Consider the following 20,949-nt stretch of genomic DNA (forward strand, 5'->3'; position numbering starts at 1 on the left):
CCTGTAGTGACTATTTGCATGGCCGACCCCTAAACAGTGTTTGTGTCAAGTTTGGTGCAGTTTGGAGCAACACTGGCTGTGGGCCCCTAATGTGGCCCCTGAGGGGCCCTAATGTGGCCCCCGGGGGGCGCACGTGGCCCCTGGTGTGACTATTGTCATGGCAGACTCCTGAACAGTGTTAATGCCAAGTTTGGTGCAGATTGGAGCAACGGTGCACCTGTTACGGTTGTGACACCCACCTACTCTCTAGGCAATTATAATATATAATTGTTTATATGTATTGCTCTCCAAAGTACATTTTCAAAGGCAGGAACATTCAGTTCTTAGATAAGGAGTTTCGACTCACACCCCCTCCTCACACTGCCCACTGAAGGCACAGTGACCTCACCTGTACTCTGTATTTATTTCATAACCTAACAGATGTGATTTTGTTATTGTGTCCTCTCAGAATCAGAATCTTTATCGTCACATCACAGGTGTAAAACAGTGGGTGAAATTTGTTTTTGTGCAAGCTCCATCGTTTTGATTGAACGTTGTTTCTGTACGGCGTATTGAACGTTGTTTCTGTAAGGTGTTTGATGCAGCATCTTCCCAAAGGTAGCACTAATAGATACAGATATAAACAAGACATAACTCCAGATGTCATGGTGTCTCTGTTTCTTTCCTCACATGGTTTGGGAGCTATGCATCTTGTACTGTGTGTATCATATTTTGTATTTGTGTTGTACTATTGTCTGTAAAGCAAATTGCCCCTCAGGGACTTTTGGCTGTATCTGCCCCTGGGTGTCCCTTTGAGAACCACTGCTGTAGACAATCACTTGTATTGGTGGATGTATTGTATTGTGTGTATTGTTGTGTGTCAAATCTGTGATGACGCCATGAACTTGAGGTGTGGTCGTGTAATGCGTTTTGTAACCACAATGTTTGTGTCCTTTGATGATTTATGATGTCGACATAAAATGTATAATTTAAAATGATGTCTTCAGATGATTCCTCTGGATTCCTTCGTGGGTCAGAGTGCAGATGGAAAGATGGTTCCCATCATCCCAGGAGGAAGCAGCATCCCTCTAACCTTCAACAACAGGAAGGAATACGTGGACAGAGGTATCGAGTACAGGCTGCATGAAATCGACCGTCAAGTAAGTCCTCATTTCTATCTGTCCCTTAACAACAAGAAATCATTTTCAAGCTGACAACGCGTCAGTATAGATTGAGCTTCAATCAAACCAATTTGATTACGATCCAGTATAACTGCAACTATCAATGATTTTCTTAGTGATTATTATATTGATTACTTTTTCGATTCATCTTATAATATAGAAGTGTGGTATTTGTATGTAATAATAAAAAACGATCTCTGTCTCAATGTAGCCACACTATAAACATAACGAATTGATGTAAAATAAATTGAATAGGATTTTTTATGATTTACAAAAACCTATTAGGCTGATTTGTCACTTAAGCCCTGTTTTATACAGTAATTATTTTTATAATGGATTAAATATTGTTTGATTAAATGTTGCACCCATACAATTGAGAGACAATTTGGCAGCACCAAATCGTACCCGCCACCACCTCTCTCCTAGGGATGGGACAATATGAAAATTAGTGGTAAAAATAACAACAAAAAACAATATTATCGCAATAATCAAAATATGCTTAAAACGCCTCTTTTGGGCCTGGGCCGCAGCGTGGCGGTCCAGGCACCCTAGGCTGCAATGCCAGCCTGACAGCGTGTCGCGGGTTCGACTCCCGTTCCCGACAACCTTTGCTGCTTGTCAACCCCCCATCTCTCTCCCCATTTCCTGTCAGCCTACTTTCCCTATTCCTCTCTAATAAAGGCATAAAAAAGCCAAAAAAAACAACAACAAAAAACGCCTCTTTTGTTATCCCCTTGAACCCCCACCATCCCTATTCTGGGGGGAACGTTCGCCAAAAATAGCAGATCTACTAGCTCACAACGTGTTGCAACGCGTTGTGAGCTAGTAGATCTGCTATTTTTGGCAAATCGATTTGTGTAGAGTGAAATAAGAGTGTACCAAATGTGCTCTTTACGGGTCTGTTTTATCAAGTATAGAGGGTTTAAGTGGTACTGAATTTGCAGCTTAACAAAAGCTTATTCATCCTAGTGTATGATGGAGGACAATATCACAATAAATTAAGATCTCTCCGATACAATTATCATTTTTTATCCCATAGTTTTTTTTTTATCACGTTAAAGATAATCCCCTATTTCCCTCCATCATCAATTTGGTCTCTCAGGTGGCGGCGGTGCGTGAGGGGATGTCCTGGATCGTGCCCGTCCCCTTGCTGTCCCTGCTGACGGCCAAGCAGCTGGAGCAGATGGTGTGCGGCATGCCGGAGATCTGCTGCGACGTCCTGAAGAAGGTGGTGCGCTACCGCGAGGTGGACGAGCAGCACTCGCTGGTGCAGTGGTTCTGGCAGACGCTGGACGAGTTCTCCAACGAGGAGCGCGTCCTCTTCATGCGCTTTGTGTCGGGGCGCTCGCGGCTGCCCGCCAACACAGCCGACATCTCCCAGAGGTTTCAGATCATGAAAGTGGACAGGGTTAGTAAGAGTTTGACACTTTGGAGATGATCCTTTTGTTTGAGTTTTGTTTGTTTTTGTGTGTTTAGTAGATTTTTTTACTTGAATCCTATAGTTCCTATAGTTTATATAGGCTGTTTTGTCCAGTGCTGATACTGGAAAATGCACTGGGAAAGGGTTATGACAGATTTTTGCTCACAATAGAATGATACAATACAGCATAATAAATCGTCAAAGTCTCATGGAGCTGAAAATAATTGAGCCTCATCTACCTGTATATGGGCCATTATCTGACCCTTTTGACAACATCTGTACAGTATCTGCAATTATGCAGCCGATGTGTCCCAATTTTCAACAACTTTCAACCTGGCCCCTGTTTTTGACATGTCGTAGGCAAACTTTTTTTTAAATTGGCAATCTACAAGCTCACGACGCGTTGTGACGTGTGGTGAACTTGTAGATCGGCTATTTTTGAATAGGACTCAAAAATGTAATGAATTTAAGTTTAGTTTGTGGTTATTTATCTGTCAAAAAGATACACAAACATCGAACCCAAAATTGTCAACTGTTTGCGTGTTCTTCCACAGCCGTACGACAGCCTGCCCACCTCCCAGACGTGTTTCTTCCAGCTGCGTCTGCCGCCCTACTCTAGCCAGGCCGTCATGGCTGAGAGGCTTCGCTACGCCATCAACAACTGCCGCTCCATCGACATGGACAACTACATGCTCTCCCGCAACGTAGACAACGCAGAGGGCTCCGACACAGACTACTGACGTACCTGCGCAGCAACGACTGGCTGAAGTACCTACCCAGCAGCAACTGGGATTGATGTGGATTGTACCTGCCCAGCAATGACTGGCTGATGGGGATTGGACTGTCGTATCACAAGGGTGCACACTCACACACGAAAACAGAAACAAGCCAGCACTCAATAATGTCCTTTATATGAAGTTTATTTGCGTCGCCGAGCAATGCAACACACAATTTCTTCTTGCATCCAGCCTTGCTAGATGGAAACCACATGGCGGTTATCTTGACGAGGAAAGTCCCTAGTTTGCTGAGGCGGCTCATTGTCTGCGCCAGAGCACCAAATTCTGCCTGTTCTTTACCATCATTCGACCTCCCAACTCTGCAGAGATCTACTCCTGGCTGGGCTTCTGTGTCTGCTAAGCTGTGTCAGCCACCCTAAGAGTCTCCTGCAACGTTTCTTTCCTGGCCTGGTTCAGCAGCCAACCAGTTGGGCTAGTTACTCGGGAAGTGTAATACGTTACTAGTTACTTATTACTTCTACTGAATCCAATGTATTCAGTAGGAGTCACCTATCAGCCAAACTGCATAACTGCACACCACACATTAATATAGGCTACATAACAAAATAATCAGCAGCCTCTCATATGTTTTTAACAGTTTTTCTGCATATTTAATATATTGGAACAATAAGTATTCCTACAGGAGAAGTCATAAATCAACCAGACAACAGAGCTGCACACATTGCAGCCTCTCAAACCTGCCGTTTCGGATCAACAAGTTAAGTGTTCAATACTTCGCTTTTGAAAGCGATTTGCTGCCCGCACAATGTTTACAATGGACAACAGTATCTTTGACTGACACAAATTAATAATTATACAACATTTCGAAGTGTTGAAAGTGCCCCTGTCTTCTCCCTCATGATTTACTATCCTCCATCTTTTTGAGCCATAGACTGGAGCACGGACCTGCTCCTGACCTACACTTACTTCATCATTTTGCAAAGGTGCATGCTCAAAAAGAACAATCTACAAGCTAAGAATGTGTTAATTGCTTGTAGATCTATAATTTGTAAACCTTACTATGCGCTTGGCCGGGCTCCTCTACGCAGCTGAATGGAAACACCACAGCTCATAGACAAACGATGAAGAGAAGAGAGAGCATTTACCTCAGTCAAAAACGAATCATGTTTGTTGTAACGCAGTAACGTAGCGTTACTTGGATCAGTAATATGTAAGAATTTTACCGTTTTGGCAATTGCAATAAGTTACACTACTTGTTACTGGGGAAAGTAATAACATTACAATAATATATTAATAAGTAAAGCGTTGCTGCCCAACACTTTAGCGCAATACATACTCCTTCTGACGACCGAACGTTTCTCCGGAAAGGGAGGTGATAAAGTGAGGTGATAACTACAAATTGATGTCATTATGAGCTTCGGAAGGGCGGTCCTTGAACCTTTTCTCAGAACCCGTGCACCTCCAGATGTCTATAGTTCGGGAAGCCTTTCCGAACCGGGAGATTTTCCAACGTCAGAAGGAGTATGTATTGAGCTTTAGCCTGACATACCGTATATCAGTATGAAGAAAGGGAAGAGGAAATAGGTGGAATCTGTAAAGTGCAGATTCTTGAGGTTGCATTGTGGTCTCTGGGTCAGACGCAAGGCTGGAAACAAGAAGAAGCTGTGCTTTGCATCACTCGGCGAGGCAAATAAACGTAATAAATGGCATTATTGAGTGCTGGCCTGTTTCTGTTTTCATTGAAGTCTTGTTTGGCCGTGCACCTACAAGCCTCTTCAATGGCAGTGTTGCGAGCACTGTGGTTCTGCACACACATACACCCACACACACCACAAATGAAAAAACAACAACCCAGAAATGCGGTGTCGTCAGCTCACAAGGAACTCCAGAGCAGAGGGGCCACTTTGTACATCCTTCCTGTGTACTCTCAAAGCATAACCGATCCCCTGTTTTATTTCACCTTGTGGTATATTAGCATTTTTTTAAACACGGCGATCCACGCCAGTGGTTCTCAAACATTTTAATTTCAAGGACCCCTATAACTCCGAGTAGGTACAAATGGACCCGTAAGGGTAAAGGGTCCATTTGGTTCCATTTATACCCTCTCAGAGTTAACCCCCGCAACTAACCCTGAGGGTCCGTGGACCCCACTTTGAGAACCACTGATCCACGCGAGCAGCACATTGAGTATTACCCATTTGTTTTTCTTAACTCCACATCCCATTTTCAGGGTTTCTGCATGGAGATATATGTTTATTTTGTTTGGAAATGTGTATAGAATATTCAAGCAAGTGGTGGAAGAAAAAGAGAGAAAAAAAAAAACAATTGTACATTGTGTATAATGCTTCGTTAGGGAAACGTTTTACATAATATGCATATTTATTTTGTTTTAATTTCTAAATTGCTGAGTTTCCTAAAGCATACAAAAGAAAAACGACCCAACCCACAAATAAATGCTCCACAATTGATATGTGTTGTTTCATCGTCTTAGTTTTAAGTTTATTGGATAAACAAAACAACTGCCCTGGAATAAAAGGAATGATGAAAAGTAAGTAGAAAACTTCCTTTCAGAAAGCAGACATCACATTTATTTTCATCAGTATAAAACGTCACAAAGGCCATCTTTCTGAGGATAAATCATGAAAAACAGAAATATATGTACACAAGAGTAAGCAGTGAGCTCAGGTTTTATATTGTCTAATGATGTCATATAAAAATAGATTTATACTTTGTTGCGCGTCAGTGTCGCATACTGAAAATGGAAGATCTTCAAACTCACGAGTTGCAATGCGACACGTGAGCTTGTAGATTTGCTATTTTCACAAGCAACACTGGCATGCTACCAAGTATAATTAAAAGAGCTCTTTACCCATTTTCAACAATGTCTTCATATAATTGGTTCTCACTAATGCTCATTATGAGATGGCACCATTTCTGTCTACTCACTGTCTCAGAGGTGAGCTGTGGACCGTTCAGAAACCTGCCTACCAATAACATCAGTAGAGATTCCAAGCTAAAGGAAACTAGCATTTTGAAATAGAAGCCATAGTTCAAAATGAACATGAACAAAAGTTTGAAATCTTGTTTGAAATTACCGCCGGTGATGTCATAAGTAGACAGGTTTCTGAACTGTCCACAGCCCACCTCCAAGCCACAGAGTGAATAGACAGAAATGGTGCCATCTTATGTGTATTAGTGAGGGCCAATTATATAAGGATAAAGTTGAATAATGCGATAAGTGCTCCTTTAATGTTGGCCAGAGCTATTGGTTAACAGGATGTGGCAGGCGATTTGCCATGTCTTATTGTCCTCGTTTGTCCCCATAGCCAATATATGTCAAGTGTGCTGGTCAAAATTAACTGATTTGCAGCCACTGTCACTGTTGGGGCTCGTCTTCCCACTGTGAAGGACGGAGCACTAGTCGATAGGCAATTTGAACATGTTTTGATTCATGATTCCCACGAGGCATACAGATGAAATATGTGTCTTTGTATTTTCTATAGTCAAACCATTATATGAGGTAGAGGAATCCTTTCAAACGCCTAAATAAAAACCGGTCAATGAAGTAACAGTCAGTGGTGCACGCTCAAAGCTGCCCTTCCAAATTAACGTGCATTCATTTACATACCTACTACTGTATGTGTATTGTGTTTTCAGAGCAAGTTATTCATGCCATAATTCCCTTCTTAATCACACCCAGTCTTTTTTTCTTCTTTTTTTTAGGGAATTTATTTGATAAAAAGCCCTCTGCCAACATAAGTATCTGTATTTGGACTTACGATGAATTCTGAACCAACTCAAATACAACCGATGAAAGCTCAAGCAAGAAAACCACGTTTACTCAACCCGGATGGCTTCATGTCCCAAGAACCAAGGTGTCCCAGACTGGTGGATGAAACATTGTACGTGCAATGTATGTGTTCAATCCATCTGGTCTTAATTCAACAGAGAAGCTGTTACTATTTTATTGACACCCGGCGCCAGCAAAAAGGTGGGAACTCCACCCACCCGGGTTAACCCACATCAAACCAGTGCACACGTTAGCTGCAGATAACAAAAGTTAGATTTATGTTTCTTTGAAAACATGCTATTTAAAGGCCAACAACCTTTAAACTTAGATTCGGCACTGTGGGAGCTTTTCTGGGGGCGTGTATAGTGCTGACAAGGCTCCATGCTAGTCAACTCTGTACTCGGATAAGCCTACAGTAGATACTGTAACACCCATACACCGCCCCAGCAGTCTGTAGGTATTATAAGGGGCCACTAACCCTGTCCACAGAAAGCAGTTTTGAGCGGAGGGACACTTTGGATATCATGTCTAGAGTGCTTCTTACTAAGCGCACGGAGTGTTAATTGACTCCCTCAACGTTCAAACCTATCAACCGTAGCTGTACTCGAACGTTGTGTCATTTGCACCAATAGCCTAGCTGAAATAACAGCAAACAATACATGGACTTCTCGTACAATAGTAGTAACGATTCAAAATCAGGTCATAAATGACCGGGTTGTCAGACACAGCCAGGAGGATCAGTGGTGCTCCTCTCCAAAAGTAGCTTTAAGCACCCAGGACGCTCGGCCAAAACAAAACGCTGGACGCGGAGAGCACTGAAACGCTCCAGCGTGTCTTTACCATAAAAGCATGTCAGAAAGCCGCTGCCAGCTCAAGAAACACTTTCTGTGGACACAGCCCCTAAAACCCACACGCCACCCCAGCAGTCTGTAGTTATTACAAACCGCTTCTCTCACATGTGCTGTCATCTCCCACAGTTCTAGGGGCAATGATGCTCTCTTTAGCCTGCAAGAGTCTCTGAAGGCAGGGGGAGCTGATTTTGAAGGGCTGGGCTCCCTGTCTGTGAGGCAGGTTGGACTTTGGGCCATTCTGTAAGTCAGTGCTGGAAGAGACAACATTATCCTGCGTCGCTTGGAGGATGCGGCTTGTGTGAGGCGTAGCAGCAGTGGTCCTGCCCTGCGAGAGCTCCGGAGTTTTGAGGGAGCACACGGGTGAGGTGTGAAACCGTCTGACCTGGGCGGCTGAGAAGGAACCAGGCACGGGGCCAGCCGTCGCTCCAGAGGCCACTGAACACGCAGAGGATGGAGAGGATATTGACTGGTTTGCAGTTGTTTGGTGCTACAGGAGAGAAAGGAAGTTACATCAGTATTGTTATTATTACAGTTAACAATGTAGGCATTCTCATCCAGAATGGCTGACATGAACATTTACTGCTATTCTTCATTATTTCTTTGTTATTGTTTTACTATTGCCGCTACAAATCTGTGTTGAGAATTGTACTCTTACAGTATGTACTTGTACACAAGGTGCATGCTCTTTTACAGTTTTTGATGCTAGTCAGATATGTCCTTGTCACTTGTTCTCATGTTTTTGTTTTGTAGACTTGTTTTTCTCGACCAGAAATGTTAAGAATGTGATTTAGGCAGATGCTGGGTTCATTGTTTACCTGGTATGCTATACTGTACTGAGAGACTACTGTTCTCTCTGCACTCTATGTGATTATTTACCTTGTTTAGAGTTCATGCTTACTCTGCTTATTCCAATTTCACATTGTAAGTCACTCTGGATAAGAGTGACCCATAAATACCTAAATTGAAATGGTAAAACATTGATCTTGCTTTCCAAAATAACCTCAGCACTAGAACCCTGTAGCATTAGTTTTGGAGCGGTACTACTTTGGTTTTGTTTCTAACTGAATTCTGGGAATCAAAACAGACAACGGAGCTACAGTACCACCAGATGTTGCCAAAAAGATGACTCAAATGACTTTAATGATGTTAATGTTCCAATGGTTTTCTGAGTTACAATAATGCAGAAACCTAACACATTATGGAAGTAATAAAAACATTAAATTAAATTAGGCAAAAACTGGACACATTAGGCAATCAAATAAACTCTTTTCTCCATGCTGTTTTATGCCCAAACTGTTTGTTCTTTTGTCTGTGCATGACTGACCATTACGTTTTTTGGTAGGATAATCCACCCTTAAACTGGTATGATGACTTTTTTGTTTTTCACCTTTTGCCTCTTAGCTGGAGTGACGTCATCTGTGTGCTGGTCTGCGTTGGGCTTCACTTGAGGGAACCAGCTGTGAAGCATGGCTTCCATTTTCAGAACGATGTTCTGAAAACGTTCCCTAGAAGACAACAAGAACACGAGGTGATGTAACCGGTCTAAAAACATCTTAATAGCAGATTAACAGACCAGAACGGCATTCAGATGATGGACCGAGGGATGTTACATAAACCTTTAAAAACCACTGTGTCGACAACATGATCACTCCTCTGCTGTAAGCTGATAGGTGGACACTGGACAGACAACGTGACTACAATGATTGAATAAATCAAATCCTAGAAAGGGCAGAGAGGCTGTGTGTGTGTGTGTGTGTGTGTGTGTGTGTGTGTGTGTGTGTGTGTGTGTGTGTGTGTGTGTGTGTGTGTGTGTGTGTGTGTGTGTGTGTGTGTGTGTGTGTGTGTGTGTGTGTGTGTGTGTGTGTGTGTGTGTGTGTGTGTGTGTGTGTGTGTGTGTGCGTGCGTGCGTGCGTGCGTGCGCGCGCGCGTGCGCGCGCGCGCGCGCGCCCGTGTGTGTGCATGCTTGTATTGCTATACTTTGTGAGGGCAACATGTCCCCACAAGTACAGTAGTAGAATTCTACAAATAGACATCATGAGGACCCTGGTCCTCATAAGAGGAAGTGTTGTTTTATAGTTAAAAAAACGTTTTATTGTTAGGCTGACTATTAGAAAAATATTCAGCTTGGGGTTAGGATTAAACATTTGGAGGTCAGGTTTAGGGGTTAGAGTTAGAGTCATGCCTGATTTATACTATACTATATTTATACTCGCACACCGAAAATAGCAGATCTACAAGCTCACAATGATGCTTGTGGATCTGCTATTTCCAGCTTCAGGGTTAGGGCTGAACATTTTTTAAATGGCATTCAAAAAATTGCCTAAAAATGTTGATGTCCTCACAAGTATAGAAATACAAACGTGTGTGTGTGTGTGTGTGTGTGTGTGTGTGTGTGTGTGTGCGTGTGCGTGTGCGCGTGTGTGATGTTATCTGCGCTCACATTCTCCGCCGACGGAGCACATGATGCCTATTGAGAAGGACATGCAGCAGAGCGTGGTCAGTGCCACATGAGAAATGTGACTACAGTGAACATACACACACACACACACACACACACACACGCCTCTCTCACACAAGCCAACGTCACACACGTAAACACACACATGCTCAAGCACACACGTGTCGCGGAGGGGGGAGGAGCGGGGTGTTGGGGAGGAGGCCTCCGTTCATTCATTGGTCTATAAATAGCCCAGTAAGCTCTGTAGCGGCTGTGTAGTGACCTGCTGGATTTCAAACCGTTGATAATCCTCCTCCTCCTCCTCTGATGTCACCGAGTTACGGTTACACTTGCTTTACGCCTCAGTTATACTCCCGCCGCACCGCGGTGACGCTCGCCCACCAGAACTAACAACACGTTGGGTCAAGTGACACCGTCACGTGTACAGTATAGATGAAAGACTGATTTATAGTGTGCTTTAACCCATTAAGACCTGTGGCCGATTCTACAAATGCCTTCTAAATCCTAACAGTTTTCCTGCCAAACGTATGTTGCTACTGTATGTCAGTAGTAGTATATAAGTACACCATATACTACTGTCAGTGCTGCTCAAACCTTTTCAGGTCAAGGACCCTCAAAACTATATGTATTTGGCCACAGACCCCCATCTCAAAATATTTTTGTCCCAGGGACCCCCAGAAGCAAAGATTTGAGTTAAAAATGTTTGCTTTAAAATAGATATAAAGTACATATATATTCAAAGATTTGCACAAATTATCACAAATTATTTTCAAAAGTAGCAGCACAAAGTGACGTGCTATGAGCTTGTGTATCTGCTATTTTTGATCGTGACACACGCTATATAGCGGAAATCTAAAATGACACAGATGCTTTCCCGGTTTGAATGGCTTAACACCAGTTGCGCGCCAGCATCACGCACCAAAAATAACTGATCTACTGTACAAGCTTGTAGATCTGCTATTTTTGGCACGCGACCGAGTATAAATCAGGCATTATTTAGCAGCTTTATTTATTTTCCAGATGCTGTAGGGGTTTCAGCCCTGAGAAGAATGTCTTCTCCTCATCCCACACAGAGACATGTCCACATCTGTATGTCCACATCTGTCTCTCTACGTGGTATGGAGCTTTATTTCAGTGGCAAATATGAAAGTTCTCTAGCAGTGTGAAAGATTTGGATTCTAGGTTGTTGTTTTTTTGGTGCCATTAGATGAGTAGATGCGTAGCAGATAATAAACACACATTCAGGTTTAGTAACATTTATTTTAAGCCTATTTTATTTTTGCCTAACTTTGGATCAAAAGCTCCAGTAAAGTGTTACATTAGTATTATTGTACGGTATTCATTTTCATCTATCTAAGAGGCTTTTAAGCAATGATGTAATTTCAGTCGGTGCTGCATTGAGTCCTAATTTGTTACAAGAACAGATCAATAGCAGACCAGACCTCATCCACAGATGAATGCACATCATAATACTGCATTACAATGAAGAACATCTAGTAATTTTGCTTATAGACTTACATTACTTCTATATTATAACTTACAGGCTGATCAGTATTTTATTTTGTTAACCAAATTAACCAAGCCTTACGGGAGGTATGAGGAAAGCTTGCTTAATTAATTTATAGATGCTTTTTGTTTAATAATTATATTTATACATAATAATTAAGTGTGGCGAACTTTAAGGGGTGCAAATAAGGGAAGTATCTCTCTATTCTTGAGATGTTTTGTGGAGCCTTTATTTGAAACACAGAAAGACAGTAGGGGAGTGATATGCAGCAAATGACCCGGCCAGCTGGGAATTGAACCAGGGACTCACTGTCAGGCACTAGAGCCCATGTGGTACGCACGTAACAATTCATTTATCAGGTCGCCCCAGGGGCATTATGTCAATAGGATCAAAATCTACTTTCCATGTACAACTTGTTTTGAAATAACCACTATGATAGTTTTTATGTTATCTTAGGTACTGTTTCCGCAGCATCACTCAATGCATTCACAACCCATTCTCACAAGAACTGCCATCTTTTGTGGTGAAAATAATTTGTCTTTCCGAATCTAAAAAATACCAGTAGTAATTTATTCCATGTTTGTTTGTTTGTTTGTTTATTTTATTTTTTATTGTTTATTATTATTATTATATATATTTTTTTTTTATGTATTTAAAAAATATATTTTTTATAAATAGGAGACTCAGGCTGAGTTATTTAAATATGCCAGTGACCAAAATAAACAACCAGAGTTCATTTGTTCTCTTATCAGGTCCTTGGGCTCTGCGGGTCCTAGACACGTACAGTACTACAGTAATAGTCTTATCTGTTGTGTAAAATGTATCTGATCAAACTGACACGGATAAGGAAATGAATAAATGCATAATAAAAGAGAAAGAGTACAGAGGAATAAAAAAAGGATAGATGGATGAATAAAACTGATGAACAAAAGTAAACAGAAGAAGAGGTTTTGTGTCATCTATGTCATTTACCCCATGTCTGGATTCTGAAGGACCCCCATTATTCTCTGGATACGGTCCATTGCAACACTTTCCTGGAAACTGCTGAGACCTGTAGGATTGAAACAGATCTGTAGTGACCACCATGAGACACGTGCACACTGGTCTGAGGGAGTGTGAGTTTCACAAGGACACACAACAGGATATCTAAACATGACTAAACATGCTAACATTCAGGGCCGGATTTGTTAAAAACAAAAAGATAAAAACAAAACTGAGGGAGACAGTTTCTCAACCCTATCATGCTCTATACTGAAAATAGCTGATCTACAAGCTCACAACGCACTGCACTGTGACACACTGGGAGTTGGTAGATCTGTTTTTGATGGGTTTGTTTATGTTTCTAAAAAACATATATTTTGAAAATCTTTGAAAATGTGCCTAAAATAGGGAAGCCAGGGTTAATGTGGTTAACATACATTCTAAATTAAATAGTTAAATTGTGATATTATAAAACATAGATACCCAACATATCAGAGAGTCTACATTTCCCAAAAGGAAATGCATGTATATAATTCAGTCTGACCAGAAGCAGGGATAGAACATATCCCCACCGACCTCAAAAATGAATGACCAGAAGGGAGATATCAAAAGCAGAGGCATGGATCCTCCTTCATCCTCCCCAGAAAATCCAACCCAAACATTACTAAACATTAGTAAGTGTGCTGACATTACTAGCTCCATCATGCACAGAAAATCACCAAATCCAAACCCTTCTCACAGTGGAAAACTGAAGCCTAATTTATACACACCGCACGATGGTGATGCTTGCCAAAAAGATCTGTTCTTTTCGGCAAGTGACACTGTTGTACTACGGAGTAATAAATTAGGCTTGAGACAGGCAATGCGGTTGATAAACCAGTCCCTGTTTTTACAACTTAACTTCATACATTCCCTGCACTCGTACTGTACTGTACTTGCACAGTGAAATTAACTTATCGCCATATTTCACAAAAGAGACAGCTGGTGCGTCTTTCTGAAGGATGAAAGACTCTTTCATCTTTGTACTATTCTTAAGTTGAAAGGACATTAAATGACTGCTCACGCCTTTTGATGCTTGTTATGTTTCTGATTATTTTCCCCCAGGTTATTGCACAACATCTAAATGAACAGGGACCTTTATATCTTTGATTACTAATCGAGGTGAAGACATTATTTTGTGCAATGCCCCGTTTGGGGCATGGACAGAGTTTTGGAGTGGGCCAGTTCTGTAGAGCCGCCCATCCGAACGGATTCACACTCGACACAGCACTTCCTTGGGTCCTGACCAATACACCCACCAAGTGCGAATTCGATCGGATGAACGCTTCTCGAGATATGTGAAGGACAGTCAGACAGAGATTCCTGGAATCCATAGAGAGAGATATCTTTGTCCTTGTCCACGTGTCTGATTTATGTCACAGAAACAGGAGGACATACAATGACATATCCTCTGCTTCATGCATCGCAGCGTACCATGGCGGACACTGCCTATCTTTAGCACTGTACAGATCTCCATTCAGGAACCTGCCTGTGCACCAGTATGTGAGCTCATGCAACACACATTTACTATGCTGTGCAGACGGCATAGTACAGTGGGTATCAAAGTGGGGCCCTAGTCCCCAGCAAAATAGCATCAAAATCAGTTTAACCACTTAAACCCTATTCTGTGCTTTGGCTGTTTTCTTTTTAATCTTGAACAAAATCTTTTCAGATAGAGGTCTGCAGCCAAATACAAATACATCAAGTTGGGGTCCTTGGCCTCACACTGTTACCATAGTAACCTTTACCATAGTAAAGACAACTGTAAGACTGTATTTCTGAGAGCTGGGATTGGTACTTACGTTGAGAGTACCTCCCAGACCGAAGGCCTCGCAGGATGGAGGACAGGGGCTGGATGTAACACTGCAGCTCCATGCACTGTAGGGAAAAGAGAACACATTCATGGTGCTATAGCTGCATTAAGTGCTTTCAAATAACCCATTTAAATATCCCAAACCACAGCACAGCATTACTTATTTTAAGCATTAAGAACTAGTACCTTGATGTATAAGTCACGTAATCCATAGCACTACTTATTTTAAGTACTATAACATGGTACCTTGATGTATAAATCACATAATCCCAACAACATATCTTAGCTGAACAGTGAACTGCATAACGACTGAGGACAGAAATAGTAAAGAGATGAAACGGGGACTATCGACTTCAGTCCATTAACCATTTAAACCCTGTATACTTGGTTGACCGGGGTCCCGCAGGGCTCTATACTTGGTCTGCTCCATTTCTCCCCTCTTCGCTAAATCTCTTCGCAGAAAGTAGCTGATCTTTTATTTTTAGGGCGGTCAAAATATGGAACTCATTGCAATAATTTGGATGTTTGTTTAATGATTCGTGCTTTTTTCTTCTGTGTCCTATTTTTATAGTAATAAATAGTTTTTACAATGGTATGCGGTCAGGTCTAGGCCTGGCTCAGGGAGGAGGACGCCCCTGCCATGCATAGTCCACCATGGGTATCCATGGTCATCCCTTAGGTGCAACAGGCCTAAGGCCTAGTAGTAGGTGTGTATGTGAGATGAGTTACATCTTTTTATTGTGTAACTCTGTATATTGGTACTGTTTTTACATTATGGTATGTTGCAATATGTTTATTGTAATTTTTATCAGTATTGTACACTGTACGTATGTAATGTATTGTATTTCTGCTTGCTGGACTCTTGGAAGATTAGCCTCGGCTAAAAGAGATCCAAATAAAATCAATAAATCAAGCTGATTTACAAGCTCACAACATCTCTCTCAACTTCGCATTGTGAGCTGGTAGATCAGCAATTTTTGCCTATTGTTCGCCCCAGAATAGGGACACTAGGGATAATAGGGTGTTTTGCTAATTATGGAATGTCTCCATTTGATGGAAGAAAAATGTTCATGAGCCCTTCAAAAGAGTCTTACATCAATCAACAACAAGCCGTTTATCACTGACACATTGACTTTACAAGCTTCTACTCTGTATCATCAAATGACACTGAGGTCAACACAACAGCCGTAGTCCTGTCAGGGATAACTGTTTTTTCTCATGCTATCAGAAAGTGACAAGAAAGAGCGGTGCATCCGGCTTGGCTGAGTGAACACAATTGGCCATTTTCCGGGGAGGGAAGCATGGGCGGGGCCGTGGGGAGTGTGATATTTGTCATTGCAGGGACTCACACAGGCTGGGACGGCACCTGTCAGTGAGGAATGTTGAGCGGGAGGACTAGGACAGAGGTGATATGTCCTCCTGGTGGGGGCTCCTCGCTGGCAGGTGAGCCAGTAGGGTACAACAGCAATGGCAAGCAGTGCATAACTACTAAATTGGGTAGAAACAGGAGCTACTCTAATACACAATTGGCTACTCGAAATCATAAAAGGAAGGGTAAAAAGTGAAGAGAAAGGGATACATTGTAAGAGGACAGCTCTCACCTTTCGTGAAAATAGTTCTTTATCAGTGTCCTCTGATTGAGCTGTTTCACAGTGTCCGGGGCTGTGCGCTCGCTTCCTCATCTCAAGAGGTTTCCCAATAACTCCTGAAGTGCTCCTCAAGGCCCTAGAAGGTATCTGCTGACCAACACGGGTCGTATATCCCTGGCCTGGACTGGCCCAGAAGTTCTGTTCGGAGACAGGGGAACTACAGTCTGACTCTGCGCCGTTACTGCATTCCCTCTTAGGCCTGCAGCGGTGGCCATCTTTAGAGTCACTGTCATCGTCACTCCTGTCAACAGATCCAGCAGAGCGGACACGGTTTCTTGGAGGATCCCGTAAGCATGTGGTAGATGTTGGTGGAGGTTGTGCGTCTGGATGGTGAGGGCTTAATCTGTCTGGACTGTCGATGTCGTCCTCATCACTGGCGAGCCAGTCAATGGAGTAATCCGAGTCTGACGCTGACATCCTTAATGTTGTCCCTTAGCCAGCACACTGCATCACGCACCTGCAAGTTAAACACAGGCTGCTTAAGAGTTTGCCATGAATACAATAATAATAGTAATGTAATAACAATAATAATAATAATAATAATAAAGATGAGTTGTCCTGTGAGTTCATTACTAAATTACACTCAACAAATTCAAAACAACGTAACAACAATGTAATTAGTAGTTTCCTTGCCTACCTGATACCTATGTTGAATGCACTTATTGTAAGTAGCGTCTGCTAAATGACTGTAATGTAATGTAATGTCACTGTTTTATATACGTACATAGCAGCTGATTTTTTTCTAGAAGTGAAACATCTACCTGTCTTATTTGGCAAGAAAGATTGGCAACTTATTGTCAAATTTGTTTCTGTTCAAGGACTGTTCTAATCCAGAACCACACCAGAACCATACCATGTACAAAGACTGCTTCAATCCAGAACCACACCGTGTAGTAAAAAGACTGTTCTAATGCAGAACCACACCATGTCGGCTACAGTAGTACAAAAAGACTGCTCCAGTCTAAAACTACACATTGTAGCCCAAAACCTCAATGGATTAACATATTTTATCATGCGCCACTGATTTAATGAAACACCACATTTGAATCTAGATTTAAACCAGGCTTTTATAATACATACATACATACATACACACACACATATACATACATACATACATACATACATGTAAATATAAATATTTTCATTTTACTTATTTTTAAGTCACATAGATGTACATAGTTATTACATATCTCGTTTTAAAGATATTTACAAAGGTGACAACAGACCGGCCAGAAATGAATTCCATAACAGCGACAAATAACCCTGCACACAAGCATGCAGTAGGAAGAGGCAGCTCTATTATGTAAGAATGAAAATGCTTTCACACACACACACTCTCTCTCTCTCTCTCTCTCTCTCTCTCTCTCTCTCTCTCTCTCTCTCTCTCTCTCTCTCTCACACACACACACGCGCACACGCACACACACACACACACACACACACACACACACACTACAGACGCGCTGCGTACATGTATGACAAATTAATAAAGTCTTACATGACGGATTATATTCTGTTAGCAATCAATCAAACAAACAAAGAACAAATATAACGCCACTGTTTGTTACAATGTTAAAGCGTCATAGTTGCTGCAGAACTTGATCAGACAAGCAAACATGAGTCACATTATTCTCTTATCAAATCTCGTATTACGCAAACTATAGACTACTTTGCGTAAGAATAATTTGCGTAATCTTGTAGATTTGATAGAAATGTATTAGATCTAATAATTTAATAGAAATGGACCGGGTCACATATACAGTACGGGACGGACCGGGTCCGTCCCGTACTGTATGTGACCCGGTCCATTTCTATTTCTATTCTTAGGACGCCTGGTTCAAAAGGTAATCTCCAAATCCTAAAAATAATCTCAGTTCTGAGTGATCGGTACCGGAGGGGTTCTCCTCACATCAAGGTGTGTGTGTCTGTGTGTGTGTGTGTGTCTGTATGTGTGTGTGTGATCAGTAGTAAAAAATAATAATCTCAGTAGTAAAAATATCAGTAGTAAAAAATGATATCAGTTCTGACTCGGTAGCCTACAACCTGAGGGGTTCTCCTCACATCAAGGTGTGTGTGTGTGTGTGTGTGTGTGTGTGTGTGTGTGTGTGTGTGTGTGTGTGTGTGTGTGTGTGATCAGCAGCCTTTACTTACCCTTAAGGGTCCATTTGGTTCCATTACAGTCTCTCTTGAATGAGTTGAATAAATAGTGAGTTATTCTATTGTGTGCAGGCTGCTGCTGATCATCTCCTCAGTGGGGATCAGTCAGCACTTACCGGCAGTGTGAAGTCAGGACATCCACTCACTGCATGCGTGCGTGCGTGCGTGCGTGCGTGTGTGCGTGAGTGTTGCCATATTGTGTGAGAGACATAAGCAACCAGGTCTAGGAAAACAAGCCCAAAAGAAGCAACATGAGCACTTTAAATACAAGCTGTGGCTTGTTGTGAGCTTGTAGATCTGCTATTTTCCAAATATCTTGGAAGAAAATGGGAAAACATTTGGAATATTTTTGAAACATTTTAATGACACAAATCTTGTTGGCATAAAATATGGGGCTGCGCCATAGAGGTATAATATAACGGGGTGCGCAGACAAAATAAGCAACTAGAAACGAGCCCAAAAAAACACAGCCCACAACTACCAATATTTAAAGAACTTTACAGAAAAGCCCAACGTCGCTTATAATTAGTGGACATGGCAACCCCGGTGCGTGCGTGTGCGTGTGCGTGTGTGTGTGTGTGTGTGTGTGTGTGTGTGTGTGTGTGTGTGTGCGTGTGTGTGTGTGTGTGTGTGTGTGTGTGTGTGTGTGTGTGTGTGTGCGTGTGTGCGTGTGTGCGTGCGTGCGTGCGTGTCACCACGCAGCCCGTGCAGCCGCTCCTAGAGCAACGTGTCTGCAGAGGGGCGGGGCTAGAGGCAAACCGAGCGCTCCGATTTGTGTCTGACGAGCAGATCTGACACATTACAACACATTTAATCCATCATTATAATATAACAGTATAGCATAATAGCATCATAGTATATAATAACATTTTAATATACCATTTATAACACATTTGATTTAACATTATAATAGCCTGCATTAGGCTATAATATAACATTACAACATAGATCATTACTGTATAACATCTAATACATTACATAATAGATCTAAAAGAACATTAGCTTATAATAATAGATCCAAAGAACAGGGGTCTTCAACATTGTTTAGGCCAAGGACCCCTGAGAGAGAGATGAAGCAGGGACCCCCACTACATATTGTATAAAACTGTGTTGCACTTGCAGATTACACTTTTTTTTGTTTGACGGCACTATAATCAGTGTTGGGTAAATTAATGTCTGTGTTTGTTTGGATACACATTATCTTTTTGGATTTCCTATCACACAAAGTTTGGGGCAATGGCGACCCCCCTGTAGTAACCCTAAAGACCCCCTAGGGGGGTAGTTTATGGGGTTCCAAATATACCCTTTACAGGTCTGTAACTCTGAGAGCGTACAAATGGAACCAAAGGGTCCATTTGGTTCTAATTGTACGCTCTCAGTGTTATGGAGGAGTTATATGGGGGGTTCCTTGAAATTAAGAAGTTAGAGAACCACTGGATAAGACCATATTCATTCAGACCTCCCCCCACCCACCCAACGTCCAGTCCATGCCTCAGTCTGCCGGGCAGTGACTTGCACTTCCACCACAGCTCAGGACCCAGGCAGGCAGACAGACAGACGTGTCGTTTCCTGTTTAGCTATAACATTAGACGGGATGAAAAAGAGGAAGAAAGGAAATCTTGATCCCTTTGCACATATTTTATAACAATGGACCTTCACATGCAGCCATTCATTGAGGGATAATGAACAATAGGTTCTCTTTTTTTTTCTTTAGGGGAGGAGTGTCGGGGGGGGGGGGGGGGGGGGGGGGGGGGTCATCTAGAGGTTTCGAGGTATGTGCAGTGGTATTTGTACTGGTTCTCAACCGTAAACAGCCAAAATAACATTTTTGCTTTTAGTGGATGGAAATCTCCCTCTCTAAATTACACTGGGATTCCATTATATGGCAGTGGTTCTCAAAGTGGGGTCCAGGGACCCTCTGGGTTACTTAAGGTGGTTCCAATTGGACCTTTACAGGTCTGTAACTCATGCAGACCTTACGGATCCATTTGGTTCCATTTGTACACTGTCAGAGTTGAGGGGGGCCCTTGAATTTAAGAAGAGAACCCTGCATTATGTAATCACAGTGTCACTCCCACCATGTGTCCATATTTTTATAGAGACAAATTAGAAACAAAGTTCATGTTCAGTTCAGTTCTCATGACACTTTACATACAGGGCAAGTTAAGACCATAATACTCTTTCATTTGCAGAGATCCAACAATTCCGTCATGATCAAGACCGTGGTGAGGACAGCAAGGAAAAATGAACGTGTATTTGGCCGCGGACCCCCATCTGAAAAGATTTTGTGCCAAGGACCCCCCATACAAGATTTATGGTGTTAAACCTTTTCCAAAAATGTCAAGATGTTTTGAAAATAGCTGATAGGACCATGGGGGTCCCCA

General features: G+C 42.1%; 2 protein-coding genes across 18 annotated transcripts in view; one reads left to right on the forward strand and one right to left on the reverse strand.

The window, feature by feature from the left end:
* The window catches only part of herc1 (HECT and RLD domain containing E3 ubiquitin protein ligase family member 1), a 105,549-nt gene extending 99,762 nt beyond the window's left edge, over positions 1-5,787 (forward strand). For all 17 annotated transcript variants that reach the window (XM_084065338.1, XM_084065348.1, XM_084065342.1 and 14 more), the window contains exons 78-80: positions 987-1,139; positions 2,263-2,568; positions 3,135-5,787. In XM_084065338.1, the coding sequence (XP_083921464.1) occupies positions 987-1,139; positions 2,263-2,568; positions 3,135-3,320 (645 nt within the window). In that variant the 3' untranslated portion in view covers positions 3,321-5,787. The remainder of the gene's footprint in view (positions 1-986; positions 1,140-2,262; positions 2,569-3,134) is intronic.
* Positions 5,788-5,789: 2 nt separating this feature from the next.
* On the reverse strand, positions 5,790-18,699 carry LOC311051090 (uncharacterized protein). Its single transcript, XM_084065483.1, has 6 exons — positions 18,560-18,699; positions 16,358-16,862; positions 14,746-14,821; positions 12,896-12,974; positions 9,346-9,463; positions 5,790-8,445 (listed from the first exon to the last, which is right to left on the reverse strand). The coding sequence occupies exons 2-6, from the start codon at positions 16,820-16,822 to the stop codon at positions 8,044-8,046; spliced, it is 1,140 nt and encodes a 379-aa protein (XP_083921609.1). The 5' UTR covers positions 16,823-16,862; positions 18,560-18,699; the 3' UTR covers positions 5,790-8,043.
* Between the last annotated feature and the right edge of the window lie 2,250 nt (positions 18,700-20,949).

This window comes from Gymnoscopelus microlampas, assembly GCF_963454915.1.
Source record: "Gymnoscopelus microlampas genome assembly, chromosome: 1".
Taxonomy (NCBI): Eukaryota; Metazoa; Chordata; class Actinopteri; order Myctophiformes; family Myctophidae; genus Gymnoscopelus; species Gymnoscopelus microlampas.

Bases quoted from the DNA above. Each gene is read 5' to 3' on its own strand.
- LOC311051090 (XM_084065483.1), bottom strand. From the start codon at position 16,822: ATGTCAGCGTCAGACTCGGATTACTCCATTGACTGGCTCGCCAGTGAT. The intron at 14,822-16,357 runs GTGAGAGCTGTC...TTTTCCCTACAG, and splicing joins AAGAACTATTTTCACGAAAG to TGCATGGAGCTGCAGTGTTA. The intron at 9,464-12,895 runs GTAAATGACATA...GTTGTCTTCTAG, and splicing joins CTTCAGAATCCAGACATGGG to GGAACGTTTTCAGAACATCG.